We start from the raw sequence: 26735 nt of genomic DNA, 5'->3' as shown, positions 1-26735 counted from the left end.
CATGAGAAATATTAAATCCTCCTAGCACCTGATACAGACTGAGACCACTGGGGGCTGGCTGACACCTGCCCAGATTAAAGGTTCCCATGCCAAGCACATGCCAGAAGACCACCAGGGGGAGGTGGTAAGGCAGCCAACGGAAGAAGGGCTACAGGCCTGTCTCCACCACGGCTAGACCTCCATGACAGTGCCCAAAGCTCCTAACCTCCTCACGCCAACATCTATGAGAAAAATGAGCACCATAATAGCATGACCCTCATAGGTCACAAGGTGTAAATAATGAGTTACATAAAAGGTGCTGGTATGTGGTGCCAATAAACTCAAAACCACGGCTTTGGCCTTCTCCCGAGAAACTAGGCACAGCCCCGTGTCAGGCTCTTAGCCGGAGCAGCAGCGACTTCCTGGTCCTGCTTCCTTTCCTTGCAGCCAGTGAAGGGCCCAGTCACGTGGATGCACCCTCTGGAACAGCCCTCGTGGAGTCCACAGACACTGCTCCCCACCGGGCCAAGGCAGCTGCAGCACCTCCTGAGTGACCACCACTTCCAGGGCCCCATACAGAGGGCATCTACTGGGATGCGCAGCCCAGGTCCCTCCAGTTCAGTCTGTCACTGCTCCAGGCCTGCTCAAACCCCCTCCATCCCCCACCCACACAGCCTGCTTTCAACACACAGGTCACGGCTTCCATCTGTTTTCTGTCTCTCCCCCTATAATGCGAATCTATGAGAAGGAAAACTTTTCAGTTCTGTTCCTTCCTGTATCTCCAGGTCTATCGTAGTATAAACAGTCAGGAGTTATCTTGGTCATTTATCTCATCCAGTTCAATGGCTTCAAACACCATCTAATCGCTGACAGCTCCCAAATTTCTCCCTCTCACACTCCAAGGGGTTCCTTGACAAAGTCACTTAGAAATCCAACTAAGCATCAGGTTAACACACCCAAGAGCAGGTGCTGCTCTTCTTCCTCACCCACCCTCAAGAAGCCTGTAGGGCTCCCTCTCACCGATAACTCCCAGCTTCTAGTTGATCTCGCCAAAGACTGCAAAGTCATTCGTGGCTCTCCCCAGCCCTCTCTCCATGTGTGTAGCCCATCAGAGCATCCTACTGACTGTCTCCAAAGGGTGCCCAGAAATGAAGCACTTCTCCCCATTGCCACTGCTAACCCTAACCCCACTTGGGTCCTGCCACCATGATCTCTCACCGGGCTTAAAGCAACTGTGTTCTTTCTACTCTACCCCCTTCTTTATGGTCTGTTCTCAACACAGCAGCCAAAGGACTCCTGTTAAAGCAGAAACCATAAGCTGGCACTGTGGTGTTGCAGGTCAAGCCACCAAAGCCGCCACCTGAAGTGCCAGCATCCCAAAAGGGTACCGGGCACCAGTTCGAGTCCCTGCTGCTCTACTTCTGATCCAACTCTGCTAATGTGCCTGGGAAAATAGCAGAACACAGCCCAAGCCCTTGGGCCCCTGTACCCATGTGGGAGACCCAGAGAAGCTCCTGGCTCCTGGCTTCGGATCACCCAGCTCTGGCCATTGTGGCCATTTGGGGAGTGAACGAGCAGATGGAAGACCTCTCTCTTTCTGTCTCCGCCTCTCTGTAACTCTGCCATTCAAATAAATGAATAAATCTTTAAAAAAGAAAAAAACCAGAAACCGGATCATGTCACTCCCCCATCAAAACACCCAGCGATGGCACCTTAGCTCACTACCCATTGGAGTCCAAGTCCTTCCCGTGGCCCATGGCTTCCTATCTGATCGCTGGTGGTTTCTCTGAGTTCTCCTGAGGCCGACCTCCCCTCGCTGTTCTTCAGTTCCCCAAGCAGATTCCATCCTTAGAACCAGGGAAAGGCCTTTCCTTCAGCCTCGGACAGTCGCCTCCCTCCCCCAGGCCCATATCTACATGAACAACTCCCTTACCTCTCTTTCGCGAGGTTGCCTATGTTAGCTGCCCCGTCCAAGGGGACTCATGCGGTACTGCCCCTCTGTGACTGGCTCACTTCTCTTAGCACAGTGCTGCCCAGGCTCGGGCACACTGCTGCACGCGGCAGCATTTTGTTTTCACGGCGGAGTAACATCCTGCTGCACGGAGATACAGTTCATCTGCTGAAGGACATCTAGGTCATTCCGCATCTCAGCTGTCACACATGGCGCTGCCACGAATGTGTGAGGTTTTTTTGTTGTTGTTGTTGTTTTTTGACAGGCAGAGTGGATAGTGAGAGAGAGAGAGAGACAGAGAGGAAGGTCTTCCTTTTTGCTGTTGGTTCACCCTTCAATGGCCGCTGCGGCCGGCGCATCTCGCTGATCCGAAGCCAGGAGCCAGGTGCTTCTCCTGGTCTCCCATGCGGGTGCAGGGCCCAAGCACTTGGGCCATCCTCCACTGCCTTCCCAGGCCATAGCAGAGAGCTGGCCTGGAAGAGGGGCAACCAGGATAGAATCCGGTGTGCCGGCGCCGCAAGGCGGAGGATTAACCTGTTAAGCCACGGCGCCGGCCAGACCGTGTGAGTTCTAACAGGTCTTCAAGGTCTCGATTTAAGTCATTTTAGAAAAATACCCAGAAATGCAAGTTCTGGATTATCTGGCTATTTACAGAAAAAAGCTTGTCTCCCCTAATCTAGCATAGAAAGACTTTAAAATACAAAACAAGACAAAAGAACAGGAGAAAGAAAATCTTGCTGAATCCAAAAAAAAAAAAAAGTTTTAAAGAGATAAGGTCTTAAATTTTACAAACTGAAGTTGTTGGAAATATCTCCTCAAATAGAGTGGAGAATTGTAATGAACAGAATGGTACTTGATGAATTCTTTCTTTGCTTTGCTTAAGGCCTGGACGGTCAACAACCTACCGTTTGCTCTTTTCATTTCTAACCCTACTTGCCTTCCAGTACGACTCCCTCCTGCTGCCCACCTTCCCTCCCACTACGGTGACCAAGGCTGACAGCAGCAATGACACCACAACTCGCAGAACTCTGGAGTTCCTAGCCGATGCATTCAACATCACACCAATCTACTAACGTATTCACAAACTTCAAGACAAAGCCAGGCTTTCTTTCCACCTCAGATGTCCTAGCACCTACTTCAGGTTCCTACCACCTCCTTCTGTGGCGCTTAGCACGGGCTGCCAGGTCCTCCCTGCAAAACGGGAGCTGTGCACCTGCATCTTCCAAACTGTGGCCAGCAGGCAGACTAGCAGGGACTACTAAGTAAACTTACCCGTGAGGAAGAAACTCAGTCACACAGATACACACGAAGATACTGTACCCAGCCAATGCAAAAGCATTCAAAATCCCAGCAGGATTTTATGGAAATTAGCAACTTGCTCTACAACTGTATGGGTGTGAAAAGGGCCAAGAACTGCAGAGATGAACTTAAAGGACAAGAGTGAAGTTCGAGGGCTTGCCAGCTAGCAGGACGTATCTGCACGGTCACTCCAGGAAACAGGCTGGCAGCACCTGTGACCTTGCAATGTGATGCTTCTAGAAGTGCCAGTCCACGCACAAATGAAGACTGAGCATCTGGCTCCACAGATCTGACTCCGCATGGGACACACATCCCGGACTGGAATGCCTGCCCTGACTGCCGGCTCCGCTTCCAGTCCAGCTTCCGGCAGTGCCTCCTGACAGGGTCAAGTCCTTGCCACCCACACGGGAGACCCAGATTGAGATCCCAGCTCCTGGTTTCAGCCTGGCCCAGTCTCAGCTACTGTGGGCATCTGGGGAAGGCACCAGTGGATGGAAGACGATCATGATGGTCTCCCTCTGGGTGCCTCTGTCTCGCTCCCTTCCCTCCCTGTTTTAAGTAAAGCAAAATAAGTTTTAAAGATTGCACATGTAAATGAAAACATTCACAACAGTGGTTTTTTGTTTTTTTTTTTTTTCTCCCTCTACACGTAGAGGATCACGAGTTAATAAGCAGAATTTACCACTTCCAGCAACATCCTGCCATCCACCTGCTGACACCGGAAAACGTGACTTAGAAACAACGGGTATCAAAATAAGAACACATGGTGAAAACAAGGACACTGGAGGTAAGTTTCCCCTCAAAGGAAACAGGAGAATGTAATGAACTAGATATCAAAGGAACAAAATTGGTCTAATCAAGATCTTTTCCTTGCAGCAAACACAGGGAGTGATCCAGACACGAATATGGCCAAACTAAACAAAGCCGCAGAGAAAACAGGGCAAGGTTTCACTGAAATGCGACACTAGCCAATGTGGCCCCCGCTGCTGCGTCTGATTTTTGCTTGCTGTCAGAATTAGTGCTGGCGGGAGCGTGTGCCTGTTGACAAACACGGGCTCTTGACGTACCAAGCCACGGAGCCTTGCTTCAGACACACTCTCTCTGGAAACTCAATACGCACACAAGCAGATAACAAGGAAAACTGCTCCAAGCCACAGGCAGGCAGGGCTGGGACACAGGGGAGACCCGGGTCACTCTCCAGCCTTCCCTGCAGCCAGGGCTCTGGGGGCCGTGTGTGCGGTGTGAAACCAATGCTCACCTCCAACCACCGCAACTGACTGACGGGGAGCATCTGGGAAGTAAGAGGGAGCCGGCTGTCCCCACCCGCACTCCTCCCAGAGGTGCACGTGGAGGCTGAGGGCCACTGTCGTGTGCAGGGTTGACAGGGAACTCAGCAAGCAGCCAGAGGGGCAAGATGGCCAGTGCGTGCACCTCAAACGGCCTCTCAAGGGCACACAGCCAGGGACATTCTCTGAATTCTGCGGGATTAGGAGACCAGCGCCTGCTAGGGCAGTCCCCCCGCCCCTCCCCAGTTCAGCTTCAGTTCTGTTTTGTTTTGTTGTTGTCTTCAATTCCCTGGCGGGTTTTGGAAGCCTACTCACTGCTGGTTTCCTCTGAAGGGAACTGTTGTCTGAAACATCTCTGGGGCTGCCACATCCCTACCTGACGTTGCTGACTTGGACCAAACGCTGTTACCCACACCACCTACATCCAAATGGCTCTGCCCTACGTTTTTCCAAGGGTGAGGGGCAGGCATCTACCTCGTGGTTAAGAGGCTGCTTAGGACACCCACATGCCACAGTGGAGTTCCCAGGTTCAAGTGCTGGCTCTGTTCCAGCAACCTGCCGCTGTGTGCCCTGTGGGGAAGCAGGTGATGACGGGAGGACTTGGGTGCCTGCCACCCACGTGGGGGACACAGACGGAGGAGCATGTGGCCCCCGGGGTCAGGCCTGGCACAGCACAGGCCATTGCAGGCATGTGGAAGGGATCCAGCAGAAGGGAGATTTCTCACCTCCCCCACTGCCACAGCTAAATAGATAAAGGTTTGTTTAAAATGCGAGACGTCAGCCCTCGATTTGCAATTTGCTGGTTATTGGTGCATCTTAGTACTACACATTTGTCTTTCAGTTTAATGCTAACTCGAAGTGAACAGCTCACAAAACTCAGGCTACATTTTGTGACACCCATGGGTGTTGATTCTATTGGGTCACCTTGAGTGTATGCAGGGCACATGCAGTCTATTGTTGCTTTGTTTACAGGCAAACCCCAGGGTAAACTACCCCGCGGAAGACGGGGTACTGGTGGAAGGCTGTGCCATCTTCCACAACAGTCACACAACTGAGCACAGGACCGGAATCCGAGAGCCTGGATGCTGGGACTTCTGATCTCTTACACCCTGAGAAAGGCGACAGTGTTCAGAAGGCAGCAAACAACTACTTACACTAAGGACAGAGGCTAAACTGCAAATTGAAGCAAAGGATTTCCCAAAGAACAAGAGAAAGGAAAAACCTTTATTCTGCCAGGCCATTTCTTCTTGTGTTGTTATTTCTGTAATTTTCCAGATAGTGTCTTAATATGTGGTCCATCTTTGAATGCTCCCATTACTGTACAGCAGCAACTAATCTGGCCTTGAACCTGAGACCAGAGGCTCAGAGAGCTGCCGTGGGGCAGGGGTTTGGCACGGTGGTAAAGAGGCCTGCATCCCACATGGGTATCCCTGGGCTCAAGTCCTGGGTCGCTTCCAACCCCAGCTTCCTGCTAACGTGAACCTGAGGAGGCAGCAGGTGAGGGCTGAAGTGGTCAGGCCAATGGCAGATCTCTCTATGCTAGTGTATGTGCCTCTGCATTACTAACAAAATGGAAATAGTTTTTTTTAAGTTGAATTGACTTGTCCGGGGCTGGTGCTGTGGTGCAGGGGTTAATGCTGTGGCCTGAAGCGCCAGCATCCCATATGGGTGCCGGTTCGAGACCTGGCTGCTCCACTTCCGATCCAGCTCTCTGCTATGGCCTGGGAAAGCAGTAGAAGATGGCCCAAGTCCTTGGGCCCCTGTACCCGTGTGGGAGATGGCTAGAAGGCGGCAAAGGCTGAATTCTCGTGCCACTGAGCTTCCTGCATCCCCGTGACTCGGACTCCCACATCCTGTGCTCGCCTCTTCTTTAACCACACGAACACTCTCGGCCCCAGCACTGTCTCCGGCTTCTTGCCTCCACCAGGGCTGGAGGTGCCGGCGGCATCCCCTGCTGCTGCACATCACCAGGAGAAGATTCAGGGGATCAAACCAGAGGGGAAGCTCACCACCCAGTCCTGCCCCTGCCCAGCCCCCCCAGCCAGACTTGCTGGGAAAGCAGGAGGAGCACACAGAACATGCCTGAACTCAGGAACACGGGGGCAGCCGCTCATCAGACTCCTTCCTCTGGGCCTCCAGGAGCAGGCTACTCTCTCATTGTCCGACCATTTCAACGGGCACCTTGTTGTTGGTTCGCGCTAGGGCCTGGATGCGGTTTGTCACCAAGGGCCTTGGTCCTGGGTGTCAATGTCTGGAGCTGAGGCCTTTAAGAGATGGGAACTAGGAGTCGGTGCTGTGGCGCAGTGGGTTAAAGCCCCAGCCTCCAGCGCCGGCAGCCAATGTGGGTGCCGGTTCGATTCTCGGCTGCTCCACTTCCCATCCAGCTCCCTGCTAATGTGCAGGGGATGGCCCAAGTCCTTGGGCCCCTGCACCCATGTGGGAGACTTGGAAGAAGCTCCTGGCTCCTGACTTCAGGTCGGCTAAGCTCTAGCTGTTGCAGTCACTTGGGGAGTGAACTAGTGGACGGAAGACAATTCTCTCTCTTTCTCTCTCTCTCTACCTGCCTCTGTAACTCTTTCAAATAAATAAAAATAAATCTTTAAAAAAGAGAGAGAGATGAGAACTAGATCGAGGTCCTTGGGACACGGTGGACACTGCCCTCGGAAAGGAATTCTGCTCTCTGCTCTCCTGGACGAGTTTCCAGGGAGCCAGGAGCTGTTACAAAAGCCCGGACCGGCCCCACCCGGCCGCTCTCTCCCTTTCTACCTCGAGATGTAATTGTTTCTCCTGCCTACACCCCCTCCATCTGCCACAGGGCCTTGGCGAGAGCCGCGAGGGCTCTGGGTCATACTGGTCACGGGCTTCCAACACCCAAAACCGTGAGCTGAGAAGGCCCTCTTCTTCCTGACGGCCTGCTGTGGGCATTTCATCCGGGTGACGAAAAGCCGACTCATCGGGAGATCTGCTGCAACGCTGTGGCTGCGATGCTGCTAAGGAGAACGAGGTGGAGAGGGAAATAGACCACAGCGGATCCAGGGACATTAAATACCAAGCAATTCTCATGATGGGTTCGTGCAAAGCATCTGAACTTCTGGATTATCTGAAACCAAACCAGGCAAGGACACAGTCATCTGCCTTTGCGCTTGTGGCTCTGACTTTAAACAACGGTCACGTCAAACAGCTCAGAGAAGCGCGGGGCGGGGAGCGGGCAGCAACCCCTCCCCGCCTGCACCACCCTGCCTTCCACAACATGCGGTTATCATCCTCCTTCTCTGATAAGGGCAGATCCAGGCGCCTGAGCCTCCCCGATTACGTCTGGGCTCTCCATGCTCTCATCGTGTTTCTCTCCAGTCACGTAGATGAGCCTGAGAGACGGGCCGTGGTGCATGGGCCCACTGGCCACCGCCCTGCAGGCCCAGCGCACGCAGCGCCGGGTTCCTCGGTTCTTCCCAGGCGATGCCAGGTGTGCTGGGTCCACAGCTTGCCCAGCACAAGCTGGGCACCACGCAGGCGGTGGGAAACGAGCCCGGCTGCCGAGTCCATCTCCAGAACAAGAGTGCTTCTAAAAAGAACTCAGCACAGCCCAGGCTTCCTTTCTGCTTTCCCTTCCTCTAAGTTCTCAAAAGACTTCAGGATTTTCTGCAGTTTTATAGCTAATCCCCATGAAGAGGTTTCCTTCTGAATAAAGCCGGCATCAGTTGCGGGGTGTCCTGCTGAGAGGGACAAGGCCCCGTGAGCACCATCTGAGCCCCTGTCTCCACTGTCTCTGGCTCTGAGTCCCACCAGGAGGACACAGCAGGGACCAGACGGAGTGGGAGGGGGCGGTGATGCAGTGTAGCAGGCAGTGCCGGCATCCCATATGAGCACCGGTCCCAGTCCCAGTTGCTCCACTTCCGATCCAGCTCCCTGCTAATGGGCCTGGGAAGGCAGCAGAAGATGACCCAAATGCTTGGGCCACAGCCACCCATGGGGGAGACCCGGACAGAGATCCTGGCTCCTGGGTTCAGCCTGGCCAAGCTAAGGCTGTTGTAGTCATTTAGGGAGTGAACCAGTTGGTGGAAGATCCCACCCCTTGCTGTTAACTCTGCCTATCAAATTAATTAATAATTAAAAAAAAAAAAAAACACAAAAAAAACCCACAGGTGGGTGCTGGCTGTGGGAGTCACTTCCGGTTGCAGATAATCAACATCTTCCTGCTTTATGGGAGGGAACGCAAGTCCTGTCTGACCCCCACATCCATGTCCTCCGGCATCCTACAGCTAAGCCAGAGCAACAAGCCTGCTAAGCCAGAAAGTGGGTTCTTTTAAGGAGGAAGCCATCGGACGGGAGTCCCCAGCCACCCAGGTACCCTTGTTAAGGTTACGCCAACTTCTTAAGGAGCTTTGCACAGACTTCACTCCACTGCTCACAGCAACCATCGCGAGGCGCACCCACAGGTCCTCGGGGTGGGACGTGTGCGCGGCTCTGCCCCTTACCAAAAGTCACTTCTCCTTTGCCCGCCTTGTCAAACAGCTGAAAGGCCACCATGAACAAAGCATCCGGGGCACACAGGACAGACTCAAAGGCCACAAATTCTTGAAAGGATATTAATCTGCAACACAAAACAAACACAAAGCATGAAGTCAGGAGCCGGTGCAAAACAAAAGCATGAACAAACATACACTAGAAGCAAAAGATAAAATGCCATTGTCAAAAAGTAAAATTCAAACCTAAAAGCATCTATCAACAGCATTGCCTTTTACATCTGGTGGACTGAAATGCCAATGTAGAGCATCTACAACACGTGACAGGTTTGAGCACACACTGACACACTAAACGCACTATAGATTCAAATATCCAACATCACTTACGTTTCAGACCTCAACCTCCCTTCAGGCATGTTTGTTGGATTCTATAATTAAACCTAGATGCTTGAGATCAAGAACTGACTTCTCAACATCAAAACAGGACAGCTTTGTTGCTCATTAATACCCTAACACACCATGTGAAAATAGTTCACCGGTATTGTTCACAGTGAAAGCTACTGACCACACATCAGTTGAGTCAGGGCTATCACAGGAGGAAATGCAGATGAGCTGGATATGAGATGTGAACCCCAGGAACTTGCAGCCAGCCCAGGCAGCTAGCACTGGTCTGGAAACAGTAACAACGGGAAAGGCAAGTGGTACGAGGGGCACTGTGACGGGAGCACGCCGGCAGAGCACGAAGGCTTCGTGACGGGATGGACATTGAGCTGCGGCTTCAAAGATGCCTGCAGTCCAGGTATTTAGCAATGCGTGCAGATGCGAAGGCAGTTCCCCCAGAAAAGTGGGTGCAAGAATGCTACGGGGGATACAAGGAAAACGGCAAGCAACTGCCTGTTGCCTCGGCCATGGTGTGTGGGAACAAGGGAAAGGAGACTAGAAATCCAGGACCCAGAGACCAGCTGGAAAGCAAGAAGGGGGAGCAGCCACGGCTGAGAGTTTCTGGGGACAATCACAACACCACCCAAGCTGCCTTCAGCAGGGCCGGGACAGGCCACCACGCTTTGACTTCCACAGAGCCAACAGGGCAGCAGTAATGGTGCTTCCCACTGTGGGGGACATATTGTAACTGTGAATATTTCAGCAAGGCACTGATAACTTCTGCAAGGAAGTTTTCCCACATGGCACAAAACAAATAGCTACTTCTGACTTCTTACAGGGAGAACAGGTTGCTATGCAAAGTGTTTCCCAGTTAACCGAGCTGTGCCAAGAATGGCACAGAGAAAACAGAGACTGGCGGTGTGCTCCATACAGGATTTCCACATCATTCCACCACTTGCCATGCAACACACACCCTCCCACATGCACAGAAACACAGCAGGTGTTGCCCAGGACCCTTGGTCTCTCCCGCTGAGACACTGGGCAACTAGACCGGGAGAGCAAGGATGGCGAGGGAAGCGAACAAGAGACCAATTCTGGGTGGAACTCAAGGTGCTTAGCCCTGTGGGGAGAGGGAGGGATGCTCACGGGAAGAGTGCCTCCAGGGCTCCAGACTGGAATGTGCAAAGGAAAACAGGAAGCAGGCAGTAAGTGTGCCAAGGGAGGAGTGAGGGCTCTTCTGCCTGGAAGTTAGGAAAGGCTTCACAGACGCGTTTAAAGCGCAAACTTTCATGCTAGACAGGGCTTGGGATCATCTTCTTCAACCTGCCGATTTCAGAGCTGCGGAAAGTAAGTTAGCTACTCCGAAACGTTCTGTTTGCCTAGGAAGTTTTGCTGCAACTGTAAGTCAGCCAATAGTAATTTCCTATTCTGTGCCAAGAATGGATCACCACACGTTTTCTTACAAATCCCTCTTTTTTTAAAATGTTTACACTTTTTGGACCCTTTTCACTTTTGTTGTTGTTGTTCTCAAATCACTACCCTTCCATTTTCCCAAGTACCCATCTCGCCAACCCGTGAGGTGGTCAGCACCAGCATTCTAAAATCATACCTAGTTAGATTCTGTGTTCCCAGGCCATTTGACTGCAGCATCGAGCTGACCGGCCTCCCCATGGGACATCCGAGCATGTCAGATACTCATATCCAGGCATCTCTTTCCAGCTTCCTCCTCCAGCAGCCGATCCCGCCCACCCCAGCCAACTGCCATGGCCTCCATCAGGGTAGGGGACGCTCAGAGGGAGGGATGGAATTTCTTTTAGAGTTACTTTTAAGGGTCCTTTAGACAAGGCACACACTTCCCATCGGTCCCCTTCTCTTTGTCCCAAGGTTTTTCACCAGTCCTTTAACCCGAGAACAGTGGTGTGACAGCTTATCACTTGTGACGTATCTGCTTCCCAGCCAGCTCCCTGACACCCATGCTAGAGGCCAGGATGGAGTTCCTGGCTTGGGGCTTTGGCCTGGTCCAGGACTAGTTGTTGCAGCCATTTGGGGAGTGAACCAGTAGAGGAAGATCTCTCTGTTGTCTCCTCTCCCATCCTCTCCCCTTCTTTCCTCCTCTCTTCTCCTCTCCTCTTCTCTCTTTCTCTGTAACTTTGCACTTCAAATAAATAAATCCCTTAAGAAATTTTAAAAGAAAAACATTCTTCTCCTCTTAAAGAAAAGAAGGCTTCCTTAAAACTATGAACAGAACGGCCCAGAGCAATTCACTGAAGGGCATTTCATTTTCCTCTTAGGAAACACTCTATGTGCCCTAGCAGTTAAGTGGCAGGTTGGGATACCCACGCCCTACACCGAAGTGCCTGGGTTAGGTCCCGCCTCTGTTCCTGACTCCAGCTTCCTGCTACTGTGCACCCCGGGAGGCAACAGTGACGGCTCAAGGTCTTGGGTCCCTGCCATCCAGCTCCTCGCTTCGGCCCCAAACCAGCCCAGGCTATTGCCAGTGTTGGGAGTGAAACAGCCAATGGGAGACTGCTTCTCTCTCTGTGTGTGTGTGTGTGTGTGTGCGCGCGCGCACGTGCGCTCCTCTCTAACAACTAAAATAAACTGAAAGAAATGCCACAATAAAGGTGGGTCTAGAGGACTCACCCCAGACCACTGAGCCAGTAGACAGGTCAGAGGGTTTATGCGAGCGTCTGCTTCTTGTTCTCTCTGCCCGCCTCCCCTACACACCCCCAGCCTGCTGTGCAGGTCCCAGAACAGTGCCTGTGATACCTGCTGCCACGCTGCACCGCTCACCACCGTGACCTGCTCATAGAAAACTCCTCCCTGCACTAAAGGCACGTTAAAAGAGGGCCACATTCTAAGGTTGTCTTGTGGTCTGAATGAAGGCCTGGCACAAGGCAGGAGAGGACCTTCCCCGACTCGGCATGGCCAGGGAAGCGTGGAGAGGCACCTCTATGTGGATCGTGCGTCTCCTGCCAACGACAGTGTGGTTTCGTGAGAGTAAGCAGCTGGGGAGTGCTCTGGCATTTCAGGCATGTTACTGATGGCAAAGAGGTGTGTAATTTGGTAATCCTGTTAGATACAAGCATTACACATCTACGTAGGAGGTATACGGATGAACCGTGAAATCATAACATATCACTGTTCATCACGATCATTTGGGATTTTCAAGGTAATCTGACGAGAAGGCTATCGGAATAATTACATAGTGCTCTATTCTTTTAGTGCATGGTATCTACAAACGTCTATATTTTCATATAAACAGGACTCAGCCTTGCCTTATAGATTTAATGGGTATTAGCATAAGTTACAACAAAGAACACGTGCTTAATCAAGTTCAGGCCTGGCTGCCGAGCTCGCTGCGTTCCTTTGGCACCGCTAACTCCCAGCACTTGACAATGTCAGCTGCCGCTGCAGACAAACCACCAGGCTGGGGGTGTGGGGGCAGCAGGGGAAGCCACTGCCAGGGACGCCTGCAAGCTGTATCAGAGGTGCCTGGAATCGAGGCCCGCCGCTGCTTCTGACCCAGCTTCCTGGTAACGCACCCGGGAGGCAGTAGGCGATGACTCCCAAAGGAGACCCGGTTGGAGTTCCTGACTTCCGCTTTCAGCCTGGCTCTGTGCCATCTGTTGTGGGCATCTGGGAAACAAATCCACAGATCCAAGACTGACTGATGTCTGTCTGTTTCTCTCTCTCCCTGCCATCCAAATAAAGTTTTCTTTAAAAATATTTTTTAAAAATGAATCTCACAACTCTAATTAACCCTATGCCTAATATCTAAGGAACAATTCTGGCTAGCAAGGCTCACCGGCAGTCACTGGAATAGGAAACAGGTCATAATAGGACACAGGTCATCCAGCATGGAAGCCAGCAGGAGCTGCATGCTCCCAGGCCTACCCGGCTCAGCGGTGAGCAGAGGCAGGTTTCCAACAACTCCGCGTCTTGGCTCTGCAGCCACCAAAGATTCTTCGAAGCAAGTCTCACTTCTTCTCCAAAGTGCCACAGCAACAGTTCTTCTGGAGGTCACGGCCCACAGCAGCACCTTCTCAACTCCCTAGAAGCCCAGGTAAACCAGCCAGACGCTGCAGGAAACCCCGAGTGCAGAGGAAAGGAGCTAAGAGCAGGTCCATCTGCGTGCCACGCTTCTGACAATGGACAGCTGATGTATCCACCACGGACACCGAAGGATGGCAGAATACACACCAAGACGAGGACGGTGCTCCTCTGTACCACAAATCTAGGTCTCCTCTATTCCCATCTCAACTGTGCAAGGACTCCCTCTTAGCCTGCAGATGCTCAAAGCACAACAGGGAATACCGACTGCAAACTGTGCTATTATGGAGAAAGCAGGAAGGAATGTAAGAGACTTGGAGATAAATTACTTAATTAAATCCAGAGGCAAGAAAGATAAGCGTCAGATTGAAAGGGAGGAGGAAGTGGGGACAGTCTGATTGGCGACTTAGGGAAGCGTGGCCAAGTGAGCGTGAGATGAGTGCCGGTGCAGAGGGAAGGTGCAACCGTGACCGAGGGCACATCAAACACGTGGCTCGCAGCAGAGGGAAGTGCGATGACTCCAAGCAGGAGGTGGGACAGGCAGCCCGCCAACTGCAGTGTGGCGTCAGTGCCTGCTCTCTGCTGGGCACACACAGAGGCCAGGTGGAGTCTGCCCCCTGGATGTGCTAGTCTGAAGAGGCAGGGGGTAAGCCAGGAACCAGGAAGAGGACCAGAGAAGGAGGGGCCGCAGGAGGTGTGGGCCTGCTGGAGGACAGGTGCGTCAGCAAGCACAGAGCTCACGTCCTCATCATGAGGACCCTCGGCGGTGGGCAAAGATCCGGAGTTCCTGGCTGTGTGGCCAGCCAGTGCTTCAGAGCCTCTAACCCGGCACTGCGCTAGTCAAGGGAGCGGCAGGGGGGAGCCAGGGAGGTGGGCAGAGGACCTGCAGAATCCAGCAGGGCCAGGAAGGCTGAGAGAGGAGGCGGCGGAGGGGCTGGGAGGGCGAGCTCCGGAGGACACCCGGACAGCACAGCGGGAGTCTGGGGAGGGAATCTGCGCTCTGACACCACAACCCCACATCAAGTGCTGTGCCCTGCAAACTCATTACTGAATGTGCAGAAATTCTTATCTGCAGCGACGACCACTCAGTAGCGTCGCCAACAGTGAAAATAGTAAAAGCCCAGTACACAACAGAAGGCGAGTGACTAAGGGAACATTCAAACATTCACCTGCATGATAAAATCCAAACACCAAAAACTCCCGCGAGCAGATCTACAGCATCAAGGGAAAAAAAAAAAAAAAAAAAACAAAAACCCTTGGGGCCAGTACTGCAGGGTAGTAAGCTAAATCTCTGCCTGTAGCATCGGCATCCCATATGGGCGCCAGTTCTAGTCCCAGCTGCTCCACTTCCAATCCAGCTCTCTGCTTATAGCCTGGGAAAGCAGTAGAGGATGGCCAAGTGCTTGGGCCCCTGCACCCACGTGGGAGACCTGGAAGAAGCTCCTGGCTTTGACCTGGGCCAGCCCTGGCCTTTGCGGCTGTTTGGGGAGTGAGCCAGCAGATGGAAGACCTTTTTTCTCTTTCCCCCTTTCCCTGTCTGTAACTCTACCTCTTAGATAAATAAAAATTAAAAAAAAAAAAAGTTACACAAAAGTATACTTAAGAAGCTCTCCTATTTTGCTAAGAATGGACAAAAACCATAGTCTACACACTTAGTCTAAAGGCTGCACGCCAAAGGATTAGCACTGAATATCTCTAGGTGGTTCAATTATTAGAAATGGAAGCCTCTTTTTTTCTCCCTTTTGCTTACCTGTTATTTCGTGAACTCCTCAATAATCCACACACTTTAAAAGGACGAACCCGGATGGCAGCAAGAGGACAGAGAGATGAGGGGGGAGGGGCACACATGGGTCTGAGAGAGACACAGCAACTGCTGGGACCACAGGACCCAGTGCGGCCTGTCCCAAAGACCCGGGAGCAGCTCTGGCAGCTGAGGAGCCAATCCAGCCCGAGGACGGTGCCCCATGGCCTGAGGTCACTGACGATATGAAGATTACCAGGGAGGCCAAGGGGGTGGAGAGGACCGGGGGGGGGGGGGGGGGGTTTGGGGGGGGGGTCACCTACGACTCTTCTGGAACGCATCAGCTGATAGTCAGCAGGCATACAAACAAGGCCCCAGCCCCAGTTAGGCAAATCCATCACCAGTGTTTCCTCTGTGCTCTAACACCAGACGCGAAGTTATGACCTAACCGTGAACTGCAAACCCCATCAGCACGAGGACACGGCCAAGTCCAAGTCCTTTACCCAGCGGACGGTGCGGCCTTGCTGGGCCTCACGAGCCGACCTCCCTCCCTGTGCTACACAGGGTGCTCTCTGCAGGGCTTCCTTCCACTGCGGTTATGGGGAGGCCCCTCGTGCCCACCCTGGCCCCGGCGCCCAGAGCGCACCTTCTGGAGGCTGGCTCTGCTCACCAGCCCTACTGCGAGCTCCCGTTCAGGGCCCATTTAAATTCATTGGCTCCAATGAAACCCGGCACACTGAACACTGTTCAAACAAGCAGGCTGCTGCCTGGTTTTAAAAACCCATTAAAGACTTTTATTAGCAACTTTACGGTATTGTTATCATGAATTTGGTCTGTAAATGCCACCTCTGCATGTCTCCGCCTCCACGTGGGCACAGACACAGGCGCTCATGGCTGTGAGCATCGCTGCCCAGGCTGGAGCTCCCTGTCTGCCTTCCACCTTGCAGCCCCCTCACAGCAGCTCCTGGGCTGCCCGAGGCTGGGCGTGGCAGCCAGGGGCACTCGAGGGGGCGCTGTTACGTTCCCATTCTCTTCCTGTCCAAGCATGCAGCACACTGAACAGCGCCGACTCTGGACAGCTTACTCCGTGGACACTGGAAATGTGTTCCACCTGCAGCCCGCTCCTCCTGCCCCGTGACTGCGGGAGACTCTGTCCCCGGCCACGCCACCTCCTCCAACCTCCCACCTTTCAGTCGTGGCATCATCAGAGGTTCTGAAGGAAGCAGACACCCACAACAAGGCCAGCACAAGCTTTTTGAAACTAGAGACAAACCATATTCCCTCCCTCCACAAATCTCTAAGTGCCCTTTATTTCTCAAATACTAGTAGACATCATTTTTTTAAATCCTGAAAGCCATCTTATCACATCACGTCGCTCCTGTTTTTTGGATCACTACCGATCTCATGAGCAGAATTTAATACTGTGCGCCACAAAATATTCTGTGTTTTAATTACATCATGGGGTATTTTGAGATGCATCCAAAGACATTTTTTTTTTTTAATAAAAAGGACAGGTGTGCTGTTTGAAAAATGAAGCAAAACAAAAAGATCAGGAACAACTCATTTTCATTGAGTGTGGCCTTTAAGGAGTTGGGGGCAAGGGGATAAAACAAAGACCATTGGCAGGAAAGGGAGACACCATTGTAAATCCTGTAAATCGTGCTGGAGGATCGATTTAGGCAGAGAGCACATTAGGAAATATCTAGATTTCCTGTATCTTTCCTTGTCCTCACTGAGCTTGGATGAGAGGACTCCAACTTTATTAAAACGACAAATGAAGAAGAAAAATCACAGATAAGGAACTAGCAACTGAGAAGCCGGCGGGCAGCAGGCTGTCGTGGCTGAGTGGCCAGGGAACACGGCCTAGCGCTCCGCAGGCTGACTTACCCTGGCCACCGCGGCAGAACCGGCCCTGGACATGCACCCCAGACAGCACGGAAGACGCACACTGCCCGGCTCTCTGCGTGCCCCGCGAGTCTCCCGGCTGCAAGCGCAGGAGCACCCTCCATGCAAGACGTGAGAGCGAAGACACAGCCTGAGGGACAGGGCTGCCTCTAGTGCACTCAGCCGAAGGCGCTCACATTACCTGTGCTCCTTCGCTCAAATAGCATTTTACAGCCCCAGAAGCTGAGTCACGGGTTTTTATTTTCATTACCAGAACATAATACCTTTCTCAATGGGATGTTCAGAATCTCTGATACAAGGTTACGATCACTGAAATGATATTTAAAATAAATAAAAAGTGCAGAAGCACAGAGACACAAAAAGCAACAAAAGCAAAGGGGCCACTCTCTTGCACCTAGCAATGAGGCATTTCCAGCAAGTTACACAGCTAAAAAATAAAATAAAATAAAATAAGTGGCAGACAAAAATTTCTTTTAAAAATACATGAAATGAAATTACACTGATTCCTCTCTCTTTTGAGAAACATAATCAATTACTCAAAAACATCTTAGCATTTTCTTTCAATCAATTATGACTCTTATATTTTTGGGCAGAGTACACAAAAACCTCTCTTGACGTGATTGTAATATAAGCCCTTTGCAAAGCCAAAACTAAACGACTGGACCAGCCCTCATCATTAAAAAAATAAAATTATTCATGGTGTGGGCAAAAAGAAATGAAAGTGCACAGGCTTGAGCCAGGATATCACACACACACACAAAAGCCAACATTAATATCTGCTGTGCCAGCTGAATTCAAATTAACCCAATTTTTACATGTTAATTAAACCAGCTATTTTCTTCTTATTGTATTTTTGCTTCTTAAATAGTAGAGTCTACAAGTGATTCCCAACAGACTTGTTCCAACAACAATGACGTGTTCATTTACTTCTATTATGGCCACACAATACAGTAACTGAGCAGTAATTTTTCACAGTCAATTACATGTGTGGTTCTTTATGCTTAAAGATGCTGAAATAATGTGTACTATAGAGCCATATGCCTGAATCGCAAGTGTGCCAGAGGCAGTTGCCTGGGTAACACGTTTTCTCTCCAGCTTAGCATAACCCTTCATTGAATATCATTAGATGTCATTAAATAGCAAACATTAACATGAACTTCAATACACTACTTGGATAGAGTCATTTTACCCACATAAACAAGGGCTCCATCATTTATAATAAGCTTACAATAGATTATGATTTTTTGTATTTAAGACCATGAAAGAAAAAAAAAATGCCCATGTGTTGAATCCAAAATTGAACCTGCAGAAATTTCTGATAATATAAGAGAACTCAGACCAAGTTTTAGGAAAAACACTTCTCATCCACATGGTCATAGCAGTCAACATAAACAAAGGGTAGGTTTTTAAAATTTACTCATGGTTGTAACACAATTCCATTTACTGCATCTCAGACCAGAGACAGTTTTACTTTCTCTTCTAACTGGGAAGAAATTCAGTAATCAAATGAATTTGAAGATATTTAAAAAGATCAAAGTTCATAACAATGAATAAAAAATATGGGATACAAAGTGCATTGTCTAAAATTTTTTCCAGCACAAACAGCAGCAGCAGCTGTCCCAAATAATCTCCACCAGTCCGCCACCCCATGCGGCCCCAAACAAACATCCAGGGCTAAGAATAAACACTGCTTTCTCTACAGACGTGGTCTCAACAGTTAGAACTCCCCAAGCACCCATCTGCTCTACCTTCCATTCGCATCACCACTCCCACGGGTTTCTGACACACCCCCTAACTCCCTAGAAACCCGAACTCTCCACCTGGACACAGTCCCACCTTCTCTTCCATCACCTCCGTTACAATGTTGACTTTTCAATGCTAACTTTGCTTTAAAAAAAAAAAAACACATTTATTTATTCATTTGAAAGGCAGAGCAAGAAGCCAGGAGTCTGGAACTCTATCCAGGTCGCCCATGCAGGTGGCAGGGACTTAACCATGTGGGCCAGCATCAGCTGCCTGGGCTGGATCAGAAACAGAATAGCTGGGACTTGAACCAGCGCCCCCATAGAGCATGTGGGGTGCTTTAACCTGCTGTGTCACAATGCCAGGCCTCAGTGTTAATTTTAAAGGACACCTACATAAAGAAAATAAATCATCAAATGTCACTGCTACCCCAATATATTTTCTTACCTCGCCCAGTACAGGAGAAAAGAACACTCCCAAACCCTGGGATTGGGAGTGGAAGAACCAACAGAGGCAGCACCAATGCTGTCTGTCAACCTGAGAGGAACTACAGAGGAAGCCCTGCAAGCAGGAATGGGCTCCTGGCTATGCGGGATGAGACACTGCATCTTTTCCCTAAGTCGGAACAAGGAAGAAAAAGTCCAGAGTGAATGGGGGGACAGCTTCCGCGCCGTGCTCCCACCTCCACTGCCCCAAGATTATTCATCTCATGGCAAAAAAGGTGACTAACACCTCACCATATGCTCACTCCACAGATGAAGTGTGGATGGTGAAAAAATTATGTATAACAGTAAATGTGTGTTGCATCTTAATTCTAGCAATCTGCTTTGAATAGACCTTTCTATGAGGTAAATGGAAGACACAAACTGATAGCAAGGATAAATAAATGTATAAGCAAAATACTGTCAAGATATATAGAGGTCAATAGATGCAATCACATCTCTGTTGCCTCCACGATAATTCCTGTCCCTCTTCAAGTAAAATCTTAAAAATTAACACTAAACTCTGTGAACTGTCAGCGGGCAGGTGTTTGCTATAGTGGTTCCGATGTTACCTGGGAAGCTGGCACCCGATATTGGAGTGCCTGGGTTCAAGGACCAGTTCCACTCCTTATTCCAGCTTCCTGTTAGTGCACCTTGGGACCCAGCAGATGATGGCTCAAGTGCTTGGGTCCCTGCCACCCACAAGGGAGACCTGGATGGAGTCCCTGGCTCCCAGCATCAGCCTGGCCCCAGCCACAGCTGTTGTAGTCATTTGGAGAGTGAATCAGAGATGGGAGTTACATTGCTCTTTCTCTTTCTTTCTGTGCCTTTCAAACAAAACAAATTTTTTAAATTACAAATAAATAATAAAATGGCCTGGAAAGTAGCCTAATAACTGAAGAGAACTGAAATAAAGTATGATTTCTGCTTACAATCTTCTGATTAACTAGTGTTTCTAAACTTTACCCCAAATCCACAATAAACCTAATGCTATTCCCATTCCTAGCCCCAGTACAGGTTAAAATTTTCTACAGAAACATGATTTGCATGGTTGAGAATTAGCACATGACCTGGTAAGGCAAAAATACAAAAATTCGTTATATTTAATTATGTTTTGTTACAGAACGGACTGTAACAAAATACAATAAATCCATCTATTAACACCGACCACCCATGAATGTAGGTTTTTGTTAAAATAACCAGAAGAACTATTGTGACTCTTTGAGCCTATTTTACTTAGATTCATATTTTATTTTACTCTGTGGGAAAACCTATATAAACGCTTAAAAACAGGTAAGGGAAGGAAACATTTCTCTCCCAAATGACCGCCCATGTTTCCCCAGCCTCTTCCATGCTATCTGCATTCGTTAGCAAGCCCTGTTTCTAAAGGTCTCCTAACAATTCCAGACTTTTTAAAGAGCAGGCAATTACAACGCAGAACTGCAACTGCAGAGGATGATCAAAATTAGAAACTGTTCGGAGCACTTGATATTTTTGCAAAAGCAAATTAAGACTTTCGAGACTATTGCTTTTTCTAGGTACAATTATTATAGAAAAGTAACATCAGTGTTTTAATGCTTTTTCCTTCAGGAAGTTGATTATTTTTAATTCCTAAGCTAAAAAAGAAACAGTTAAAAAAAAAAAAAACTTGAAAAAGCACTAAATCAGGAAATCACAAAGCAATAGCGAGAAAATGTCAAAAATAAATTTTGTGTTAAGCCAATGCTCTAATACTTTCAAAAGGGGTTTATCCCAAGTGATATGCAACAGCCTTAGTGAATCTAAATAAAAAAAAAAAGAGCTAAATTAATAACTTAAAGAATGCTGTGAATCACTAAAATGTATTAACAGGCGACGTGGTTGCATTAACTTGACTGTGGAAGGCACTAACTCATCAGCCCGTAAGCCACAGATGAGAAGAGCCGAGGGAAGCGCCGGGTATGCTAAGTCCATGAACACTCTGGCATGTGCTTGGAAGTCCAGTCCTTTGCAGGACTACAGAAGGGTAGGGCAGGATTCTCAAAAAGTATGAAAACCCTCCAGGTGGCTTTCTTAACACAAAGAATCCCTCTGTGTCATTGTACAAAAACTAGAAGACTCCAGGTGATGGTTGAACCAGCCTATTGGAGAGGAGGAAAGTAAAGCCAAGAGAAGAAACAAAATTTTGCTAAAAGTTTTAGCACCTGTTAGAGACGGAATGCATGAAATGTTGCAGTGATCCTGGGAGCAAAGTGAAAGTCATGGATGTTAACGTGGAGAAAACTCAACCTGGAACCCTGAGACTCTAACCCACTCATCATGTTGACAGTAACACCTCACAGGTACATGGTGCTTCGAGTGTGCAGCCCATTCAAGTTCAACAAATATTCATGGAGTGCCACCATGGGCCAGCCAGGCTCTGGCACCTGCAGTGAGCAAAACAGCCAGGAGCCCCTGCCTCTGTGGGGCTTACAGTCAAGTGTGTTTGAGTGGGTGGAAGGGGTGTAAAAGGTGCATCACCAAGACCAACGGTGCTCAAACAAAGTAATTAAAGGGAATGGGGCAGAGGTCAAGGTGAGAGCAGCATGGGCACTTGTTGGCCAGAGTAAGCACTTTGGCTTTTCTCTGAGGGAACGGGGAGCATAAAGGTTGTGAGCCTGAAAGTACCACCATGCTACTCGGGGTTTAACAGGATCCTGTGGCTGGTGTGCTGCATGGACTGCAAGAAAGAAAGAACAGAAAGAGGGAGACGGCGGGAGGTTACGACAGTAACTCGGGTGTGAGATGGTCACGCCTGGGACAGAGCAAGAGCCACAGAGGTGGTAGGAGGTGGACAGAATCTGGATGTAGGGGCCCGCGTTGTGGTGCAGCAGGTTAGGCCATCGCCTTTAATGCTGGAGTCCAACATGAGCGAGGGTTCACGCACCCACTGCTCCACTTCCAATCCAGCTCCCTGCTAATGTGCCTGGAAAAGCAGCAGAAGATGGCCCAAGTACTTGGCCTCTGCTATCCATGCGGGAGGCCTGGATGGAGTTCCGATCTGCTTCTTCCTGACCTAGCGCTGGCTGTTGTGGCCACTGGAGAGTGAACCAGTGGATAGAAGATCTCTTTCTCTGTCTCTCCCCTCTCTTTCTGTAACTCTGCCTTTTAAGTAAATAAATATCTCTTTAAAAAAAAATCTGGTTGCAGAGTATCATTCTCCCAGAATGCTATGGACAGAATCAAAAAACTTAAAAGTAAAATGCAAGGCACACTACTAGGAGTTCAATCACTTGTCTGAATAAATCTAAAGAAGTGGCCCACTGGGGGTCCCACACCAATCACCAGCCACACCGCGTCTTCTGAATTTCCATTCGGACAGAGTGAACTAATCAGAGCTTGACTGACTTCCTTCCTGCTTGCTTGTTTAATAAAGGTTTCTTCCTGATGCACGCGCAAAGAGAATGAGAAAGGAGCAGACCGCCCAGCCTCACCCAGCCTCCTCACCACCTGCGCTCTAGGCTGGAAACCAACAGGGGCCTCTGTAACTCAGCGCCTCCTACAGCGCAGCCCCGCACTGTCCCCTTCAGAGGTGACCATGGCAGTTAGGAGCCCAGGCCTGAGCACCTCTCCATGTGTGTGTGTGTGTGTGGATTTAAATACAGAACTTTATGAAACAAGCCCACTAACAGAACTGGCCTGGGATTGACGTTTTGCCTTTGGACCATTTCTTCTTCTTGGGCTCTTTTACTGGGCCTCCGTCTTTCTTAGTCAACTTCTCAGCATCTTCCTTTTTCCTAGCATCCTTGCTGGTACCAGGAAGTGAGGCTGTCCCACAGGGGAGGTGGGGCGAATGCTGGAACCGTGTGTGAGCAAACGGGGAGGGAATGCTCACCGCGGCCTTTCACAGGGACAGCACCCAGGCACGCAGAGCAATGAATACCCCCAATCAGATGAGAAACAGGCGCAGAGAGGGAAGGGCACCTGTCGGAAGCCCCTCAGGTTCTTAAAGATGGGTTGATTCTGAAAGGCAGAGAGAGGGAGAGACCGATCTTCCATCCACTGGCTCTGTCCCCAAACAGCCACAAGAGCCACGTCTGGGCCAGGCCAAATCCAGAAGCCAGGAACTGCATCTGGGTCTCCCACGTGGGTACAGGGGCCCAAGTACCTGGAACTTCTTCCACTGCCTTCCCAAGCACCTTGCAGAGAGCTGGGTGGGAAGCAGAGCAGCTGGCCCTTGGATACGGGACGCCATTGTCTGACGCAGTGGCTTAACCAGAGGTTCCACCAGACCTACTAAGGTACAAAAGTGCGCGTTCCACCACTAACAGTGCTCCTTTCATGGGCACACTCTTCCCACACAAAAGATCTGCTGTGAGTGAGGGTGGCCATCAGAAGGCAGCATAACAGAGGGCTGGGTGACACTGGAGCAGACAGCCCTGGGAGCCCTTGGTGCGGCAAAAGGGAAGTGACATTAGGGGAAGGGTCAAGGTTCACCTGCTCAGGGTTTGGCCAGTTCTCTTTGATAACAGCCTTCATGGGAGGTCTGGGGAAAGATCTTTATGAGCCAAGTAACACAAACTTTAACAAGCATTGGAATGAACCGGGGAGATGATTAAACGCGTACGTGGTATTTTACTATGCAGCCACAAAAAGGAATGAGAACGATTTCTTTACATATTTGGAAAGTGACCTTCAGAATATGTGGTTCAGACAGACAAGCAAATGTGTGCTTGCATGTACTGACATGCACACACACACACACGGACGGGGGACTCTTGAGCTCTGAGTGTGTGTGTGTGTGTGTGTGAGGGTGTTTCCCGATGAGAGGAGCATCTGAATGGGTGAACTGGGTACCCTGCCCTCCTGCCGTGTGGAAGACAACATCAGAACAAGAGGCTGGAGGAGGGGAGAACGTAGCCCCCTGCTAGGGGCTGCAGCTGGGATATCGCCCTTGTGTGCTCAGACTACGGGAACTGCGTGGCTGCCTGAGCTGTGCCGCTGGCTTTCCAGAGTCTGCGACAGGCCTCCGGCAGCCAGTGGATCTTCTCAGTGTCCGTGGTCACATGAGTCAGTTCCTTTTAATAACATATCTTGGGTCGGCGGATCAAAGCCATTCTTGCAATGCCGGCATCCCATGTAAATGTCGCTTCAAGTCCCAGCTACTCTACTTTGAAACCAGCTCCTTGCAAATGCACCTGATAAAGCAGTGGGAAATTGCCCAAGTGCCTGAGCCCCTGCCACCCATGTAGGAGACCCAGATGGAGCTCCTGGCCCCTAGCTTCAGCCTGGCACAGCCCCGACCATTGCTGCCATTAGGGAAGGAACCAGCGGATAAAAGATCCCTCCCTATCACTGTCACTCTGCCTTTCAAATAAATAAATGAGCAGTGTGGGGGTCGGGGAGGTCTGCACCTGCCATCCTCCTGGGTCTGCTTCCCTGGAGAAGCCTCCCTAACACACAAGCATGTGCACACCCCGCGAGACAGTGCACTTGGAGGACACGGTGTTGAGAGTGTACAGAACCGCCCTTGAGAGGCAGACGGCGAGTGGAATCTGAAAATGAACACACACACCAACTTACTAAGACCCAAAGGAGAAATCCTGTCGGTGAAGAGGAGGGAGGCGGGGTGAAGGCAGGGCCGCCCTGTCAATGAAGAGGAGGGAGGCGGGGTGAAGGCAGGGCCGCCCTGTCGGTAAAGAGCAGGGAGGCGGGGTGAAGGCAGGGCCGCGCCAGCCAGACTTCCCTGCCCTTAGCTGCCTTCTGCCGCACTGGGGGTCTGACTCTGGAGACACATGTTTTACAAACTCAGAAACTCAATTAAGTGCGAAAGAAAAAAAAGCAACCCCTAAAAACTGAAAACAAACTGAAACGAATGAACCTAACCATGTATCAAGTTGGTGGCAAAACCACACCCAGAAGAGAACCATTTCCAATACATCGGAACAAGGTCTTTAACCAGACAGATTTTGTGAAATGCACCCTAAGCACAAATAGAGCTGAAAGGAAGTCTTTCTTTAAAAAAACTTATTTACTTATTTGAAAGAGTCACAGAGAGAGGGGGAGAGAGAGAGAGAGAGAGAAAGACAGAGAGAGGGAGAGAGAGATCTTCTGCTCGCTGGTTCACTCCCCAGAGGGTTGCAACCTCTATGGCTGAGCCAGGCAGGAGGCAGGAGCTTTACCCGGGTCTCCCACGTGGGTGGCAGGAGTCCAAACACTTGGGTCATCTCCCACTGCTTCCCAGCCCATTAACAGGGAGCTGGATGCAAAGTGCAGCAGACGGGAAAACCAGCGCCCACATAGGATACCAGCATCAGAGGTAGAGGCCTTACCAGCTACAGTACAATGCTGTCCCCTGAAAGGAACTCAGAAAGTTTATGCAGGATCAACTGTTCGAGGCAATACAAGTATTATTATTTTGAATAAATCCTATGAATTACAAATATGCAATTACGTGAATGTTGCTATTAGCCAAGATTTTCAAAGAATGGAGATAAATAGAAAAACCACGGAAATTCAGACTTGGTGTTGTAGAGTAGTAGGTAAAGCCATCTCCTGTGGTGCCAGCATCCCATACAGGCACCAGTTTGAGTCCCGGGCACTCCACTTCCAATCCAGCTCCCTGCTCATGGTCTGGGAAAAGCAAGAGAAGGTGACCCAAATGTTTGGGCCCTGCCACCCATGTAGGAGACCTGGATGAAGCTCCTGGCTGCTGGGTTCAGCCTGGCTCAGCTCTGGCCACTGCAGCCATCTCGGAGTGAACCAGTGGATAAATCTCTCTCTCTCTGCCTCTCCCTCTCTCTCTGCAATCTGACTTTCAAATAAATAAGTAAATCTTTAAAAAAAAAAAAAAGGAAATAAAGATAATGAGTTCAATTTTGTCAATTTATCTGTGAACTATAAACTCGAGTAATTAAATTAAACTGCAAGCCCTGATTGAAAAGCCCAAGTCCATGGAAAAAGCCTCACAGTTATGACAACACAACAAGCAAGAAGCACCCCAACACCCAGAGTATGGTCTGTAAAGTGAATAAGGGCTCCGAGGCAGAGTGGCTGATTCCAGCTGTGAAGCAGGAAATACAGACAATATCGTATTTTATAAGAAAGCTATAAATATCAATGAATCTTATTAAAAAGGACAAAGAAGGGGTCTGTACTATGGCACAGTGGGTTAAAGTCCTGGCCTGAAGCACCGGCATCCTATTTGGGCGCCGGTTCTAGTCCCAGCTGCTCCTCTTCTGATCCAGCTCTCTGCTATGGCCTGGGATAGCAGTGGAATATGGCCCAAATCCTTGGGCCTCGGCACCCACATGGGAGACCCAGAAGAAGCTCCTGGCTCCTGGCTTCGGATTGGCCCAGCTCTGGCCATTGTGGCCATCTGGGGAGTGAACCAGCGGATGGAAGACCTCTCTCTGTGTCTCTACCTCTCTCTATAACTCTGTCTTTCAAAAATACATAAAATAATAATAATAAAGAAAGATCAAAGGAAAAAAC

General features: G+C 50.0%; 1 protein-coding gene across 2 annotated transcripts in view; it reads right to left on the bottom strand.

The window, feature by feature from the left end:
* SLC25A13 (solute carrier family 25 member 13) overlaps positions 1-26735 on the bottom strand; it is a 186952-nt gene that overhangs the window by 102101 nt on the left and 58116 nt on the right. Inside the window, exon 4 of one of the 2 annotated variants that reach the window (XM_062179221.1) lies at positions 8991-9106. The exons of the other annotated variant lie outside the window; for it this stretch is intronic. Within the exon in view, the coding sequence (XP_062035205.1) occupies positions 8991-9106 (116 nt within the window). The remainder of the gene's footprint in view (positions 1-8990; positions 9107-26735) is intronic. 2 annotated transcript variants of the gene reach the window in all.

This window comes from Lepus europaeus, chromosome 20 (genome assembly GCF_033115175.1).
Source record: "Lepus europaeus isolate LE1 chromosome 20, mLepTim1.pri, whole genome shotgun sequence".
Taxonomy (NCBI): domain Eukaryota; kingdom Metazoa; phylum Chordata; class Mammalia; order Lagomorpha; family Leporidae; genus Lepus; species Lepus europaeus.
This window is presented reverse-complemented; position numbering and strand designations above follow the sequence as displayed.